This window comes from Apium graveolens, chromosome 9 (genome assembly GCF_009905375.1).
Source record: "Apium graveolens cultivar Ventura chromosome 9, ASM990537v1, whole genome shotgun sequence".
Classification (NCBI taxonomy): Eukaryota; Viridiplantae; Streptophyta; class Magnoliopsida; order Apiales; family Apiaceae; genus Apium; species Apium graveolens.
In genome coordinates this window covers 148,265,370-148,270,741 of record NC_133655.1, presented here as the reverse complement: position 1 = coordinate 148,270,741, position 5,372 = coordinate 148,265,370, and the positions used below count along the sequence as shown (strand labels likewise).

The following is a 5,372-nucleotide window of genomic DNA, read 5'->3' as shown; positions in this document are numbered from 1 at the left end:
GCAATTGAATGATAGATTGGGGAAAATTGAAGTGAAAGCAGAGACTAAAAAGAAAAACAATAGAAATGGGAAAGTAGGAATGAACAAACACAACAACTACACTCCTGATAAATATGCACCAAGAAAAATATGTGTCAGGTATGGTAGTGTTAATCATTTGTCTGTTAATTGCAAACTTGCTATGCCTGCTCCTATGTCTGCACCGCCTTCATTTCCCAGCATGCCTACAATGCCTGTTAATGTTATGCATGCACAAAATTTGAATGCACCGTATGCTAACATGCCATTTGCACAAAATCTATATTATGCTGCATTTAGTATGCCACAAATACCATTTAGCATGCCTTACTGGAATAACATGTTTGCACAAAGTATGTCTTTCCATGTTAACCAGCATGTGCATGATAATTTTGCAATGGTGAATGGTTTCAAAGGTTCTACTCAATTGGCTAAGGATGAACTTCAAATGCCTAAGTCAAAAGAGGACAAGCCTAAGAAACCTAAGAAAAAGACTAACAAAACAGGACCCAAGGAAACTTGGGTACCAAAATCAACTTGATTTGATTTTGTTGTGTGCAGGGTAACAAAAAGAATCTTTGGTATTTGGATAGTGGGTGTTCAAGGCACATGACTGGAGATTCTACACTGCTCACTGAGTTCAAGGAGAGAGCTGACCCTAATATTACTTTTGGAGATGACAACAAGGGTTATACTGTGAGATATGGCTTGATTTCAAAAGACAATGTCATCATTGAGGAAGTTGCCCTAGTGGATCGGCTCAAGCACAATTTGTTGAGTATCAGCCAGCTTTCACTATGCCATAAGTGGAATATTGTAATGCATAAATGGTGTTACAATAGGTCCAAAAAGCGTTACATTAGGTCTATTATAACACCAAAGGGCGTTACGTATACGAGCATTACAATAAACACCCTAATGTAACACTTCACCGACCTATTGTAACAGAGAATAAAATGTTACAATAGACAACTAATGTAACACTATAATACCCAAATGTAACACAAAATGAGTGATACATTAAGTTCGTTCAAGATTATAAATGTGGACCCCACATGTGGGTCACACATCCTATTTTAATAGTCTGTTTTATCTATTGTAACACTAATTTTTTATAATTAAGCAACACTAGCATATGTAATATAACACTATATGTAAACATATATTACACTAAAATAGTCAAATGTAACAGCTATTTTTAATCATAGTATGTCCAGTGTTTGCTACCATAAAATACAAGTATTATTATGCTAATTTCTATTACTAATAAACCAGAAGTCTAGGTTGCATGTGCACCATTATTTAGGAAAATTTCTATTCAAACAATATAAAAATGAATGGCATGTTCAGAAACTTCAAATCCTAGAACTGCAATGTGGCTAGTGTTCAGCTTGAACACTATAAGACTAGTATATACTTTTGAAAATAATTAGATGGGAAATGCTGCATCTATCTATTCCATCGTATTCCACTGCCTTTATGAATTGAGTCTACGACCTCAGAATCCTACAAAAGAATATCCAAAAGAGCATACAAGATTTAGTTCTATACAATTTAACAGTTTTTATATGAAATACTTGATCCAAAATCTCATATTACAAGGTAGTATAGTACTTACTAGTTGTGTTTTCCATAATGGAACTACGCATTGTTCAGCGCATTGAAGGTTTGCAAAAATCGATTGGCTTTCTCAACCTCTTGACCCTGCCTCAATTTATCCCATTTTTGTTCAGTAACCAGTATCTGTACAACGCGTGGCAGTGCCTTAAATGCCACATCACTGTCAAGGATTGCAAGCCGACATCAGTGTCAACATGTGGCAGTGCCTTATATTCGTTTCCATTAAGAACATGATGTTTAATGCTATCATCAGGTCCATCAACAACTTCCCTAATGTGATGATCAAAACTTATTAGTAAAAAATAGTTTAATTTGTAAATCTGAATGGAACAATAAAAAAGAAGATCAAAGATAAGTTTAATGGGATAATCTTTCTAGCTGCATCTTACACTGGATAACAAGGTTAAAATTAATTAAACATATATAAATTGCATCAAAGCTCATTCGGTGGCCATTCAGACAAACCTGTGAAATTCTGGTAGTAGTATCCTCTAAAAGTCCAAGATTATGTTTTCTTCTAAGAAAAGATATATAACAAGAACAAGCATTATCAACACATTATCCTACAAATAAGTATCCTAACTCCTTATTACTACGATATTCATTATAAGAGATTTTATTCAAGCAGGATACCATCTGCTTGTACTTGAAAGTTTTAGTGCAATATGCCTGTTTGAGTGTAGGCCCAGTTCTAACTCCTCGCACACAATCATAAATTTAGCAAACTAATTTTTAAGTAATATTTATATTACCCTGAAGTCCTGTATTTTCCATGTTTTTTGCATCAGAAGTTTTTGTTTTAGTAAAAAATTACAGATTAAAGTGATGAAATATTAAAGCTCACCAACTACCAGTGTAAATTTTCCCTCTCTTGATTGCTCCATTTCTTCTCCTTTGTCAGCTTTGAAATAATTATCTCAGCCTGAGACCAAGCCACAGAACTTGATCAGTAGCACTCCTGAACATATAACATATAACATTTTAACGTTTTGTTGAATATTTAAAATAAATTTACAAAAGATGATTAGTTCTGAGTTCTGGGCTCTACACAAAAAGCAAGTGCTCAATTTGCCAGTGAACATCAATTATCCATCTGTCACTCATTGCTTAATTTAAAAAAAGGGTGGATGGATATATTTTATTCTCATTGTTGTATTGTTTCATATTATTATCTTTCTTGCTCGAAAGAAACGCATGTAAACCATGTATAATTTATGACATTGTGAAGCAATTTAATGAAGTACTAGATATATTTAACCAAGTAGCAGAAGAACTTTACAGAAAAAAAATCTTCCCTATTTCAAGTCAACTATAATATAATTTTGGTATATAATGGAGTAATAATATCAAGTAATTTTTACAAAATTTTCTAGCTATTTTTCTAAACTTTGTCATCTACCAAAATCTTTAATCAGGTATATCATGTTGTACTAAATAGGAATGTTAGACTGTGTTCAGTAAGTAATAAAGTAATGTGACCTGGTGAACAAATGCGATTTTCACTATTTTAATCTGGATATAATAATAATTCTTCTCATTAAATGATCGTATAAGGTCTTTTGCTGTTATTTTAATAAATTCTAAGGTTCATATTCTCATCAATAAGTTTTGAGGCTATACTGTGAACTTTGAGGTTTATGATATTGATAATTCAAATAGAAGTAAAACATGGGATAAGAGAACAGGCCGGAATCAACCAAAGGATCTTCTATCTACAACGAAAGCACTCAACCATTTATCTACACTCCACTCATACCTAAAATCAAATGTTATGCTATAAAGAATATACTCATCGTTTTCACAGACCAAAGGTGAGTAGATACCCCTGGACCAACGGTTAAGCATGATATTATATACAAAGGGAGTTAAAGATATTTCAGGGAATTTACTTGAATAGTTGCTAACACACTACAAGGCCCGCCTTCATGTTGTACCAAACCCATAGATGTTTCTGTATCAGGACTAAACCTAAACCTGCACCAGAATAATCACTTCTAAGCAATTATAATAACAATAACTACTTCTAATATAAATATATTATAACAAATATAACAATGGACATAATGGGGGCACATGCAGGTAATACATCATAATTATATTAATATATTTTCGAGGAGGAATAAAGCTACTGCTAAAGAAATTTGGAGATATAGTGAGAAGACATTTTTTCTGTAGAACAATCATCATTATCCTACATAAAAAATGATTTGGAGGGGCGCTTAATTCATGGTTAATAAACCAGGTTAACAGGGTTTAGAACCTCAATCACATGTGCCATGTTCATATGAGCAATTGGGTTGATTGGAATGATAACTTAAGTCCCATTTAATAGAGTATAACACTTAGTACATATCCCTGAGCCCCTTGGTTCTTTTTCAAGTATTTTATCCCAAATTGGTTTTAAATAATTCCCAACCTTTATTCAATTGTACAATTGGACATTGAAATTTTGAAGACATTTCTCCTAATTTCAAACCTAACTTGGGCATATAGAGGCTAGAGCACATCATAATTGCATGGAATGTATGCATTACTTATCAATATTTAACAGTTATAATTTAGTAACTATAACATTTATCATGAATCTTGAATGCCAACTACTAAGCAAAGGTGGACTACATTTATGTATAAAAGACAGATTGGCTTCATATTCAAATTCTTACATATTTGCTATGGCGAATATCTCAGATATTGTAGTAATATTTTATTAAAATCAAATCCAATCAAATAACATAGAGTCACAAACAAACACACATGCACATATAGAACAAAAAATGAAAATACCGAAGAAACAAACCTCATGGATAGCTGATGACCGACCCAATAACCAATAGCTTCAATATGAAATTACTTAAATAACAATGGTCTGCAAAAGATATTCCAAATAGGGCACATTAGAACCCAATTTAAACACCCAATCGGTGAAAGCCCCTTAATAATTAGTACACAACTCAAACAACCAACTCAACTGAAAAAATAAACAAAATAATGGTAAAATTTTAATTACCCAACTGAAAACAAACCTTAGCCAGTCAAATAAAATAGTTAGCATGGGAGGGAAGATGCTAAGAAGTTCAAAGCCCAAACTATTACCTGCAAAATCAAACCAAAAATTAAAAATTAGAAAGTCTATTGGGGAGAAGAAGATGTTAAAAAGTTCAATTATCAGGGAAAAGATGCCAAGAAGTTTATGTTCGTCGAGAGAGAGGGGATATTTAAGGGTGAGTGATCAGAGAGACGAGGGCGACCGAGAGAGAGAAGGGTAAGGAAGAGAGAGATTTGAGAAAATGGGGTAAAAATTGGGGCAAAATTTTTCTAGGAGAACCATTTTTATTAGAGCGGCAGAAATACCGCCCAACATTTCACATACTAAATTATGTATAACTTTTTATTTTTTTTCCTATTTAACTTTTTATTTTAATTAAAAAATTATTATTTATTAAATAAATAATTGAAAAAAAGTCTTTTATATTTTTATATGCAATATATGTTATATTTTATATGATATTTATATTACATTCTTCATTCATTAATTAACCAGAATATAATTTTAATACCAATTTATGATAATAATTTCACTTTAATATTTTTAAAAATTAAAAAACTACCTAATGTAACACCAGGTGCTTGTATTACATGTTGTGCGACACCGCCATTTCAATGCAACACTAGTTTTATAGCTATTGTAACATTAATTGAGAGGTGTTACAATCGGACAAAAATTTCTTAGCAAT

General features: G+C 32.1%; 1 protein-coding gene across 8 annotated transcripts; it reads right to left on the bottom strand.

Annotated features, from left to right (window-relative positions):
• Positions 1-1,194: 1,194 nt before the first annotated feature.
• LOC141684788 (uncharacterized) lies at positions 1,195-4,983 on the bottom strand. Of its 8 annotated transcripts, none has more exons than XR_012560687.1 (6): positions 4,662-4,983; positions 4,436-4,504; positions 3,528-3,612; positions 2,490-2,596; positions 1,637-1,798; positions 1,195-1,524 (listed from the first exon to the last, which is right to left on the bottom strand). XR_012560687.1 is itself a non-coding variant. In XM_074489916.1 (6 exons), exons 2-5 carry the CDS (start codon positions 4,438-4,440, stop codon positions 1,728-1,730), a joined length of 342 nt encoding a protein of 113 aa, XP_074346017.1. In that variant the 5' UTR covers positions 4,441-4,504; positions 4,662-4,982; the 3' UTR covers positions 1,195-1,524; positions 1,637-1,727. The 8 variants fall into 8 exon arrangements, 2 of the variants coding, with proteins under 2 accessions (XP_074346017.1, XP_074346018.1); XR_012560686.1 differs by having other exon boundaries at positions 2,483-2,596; positions 4,662-4,982; XR_012560684.1 differs by having other exon boundaries at positions 1,637-1,908; positions 4,662-4,982.
• Between the last annotated feature and the right edge of the window lie 389 nt (positions 4,984-5,372).

Bases quoted from the DNA above. Each gene is read 5' to 3' on its own strand.
- LOC141684788 (XM_074489916.1), bottom strand. The intron at 2,561-3,527 runs GTAAATTCCCTG...GCTTGGTCTCAG, and splicing joins GTGTGTTAGCAACTATTCAA to GCTGAGATAATTATTTCAAA. The intron at 1,909-2,489 runs GTAGTTGGTGAG...TCATCACATTAG, and splicing joins GAGAGGGAAAATTTACACTG to GGAAGTTGTTGATGGACCTG.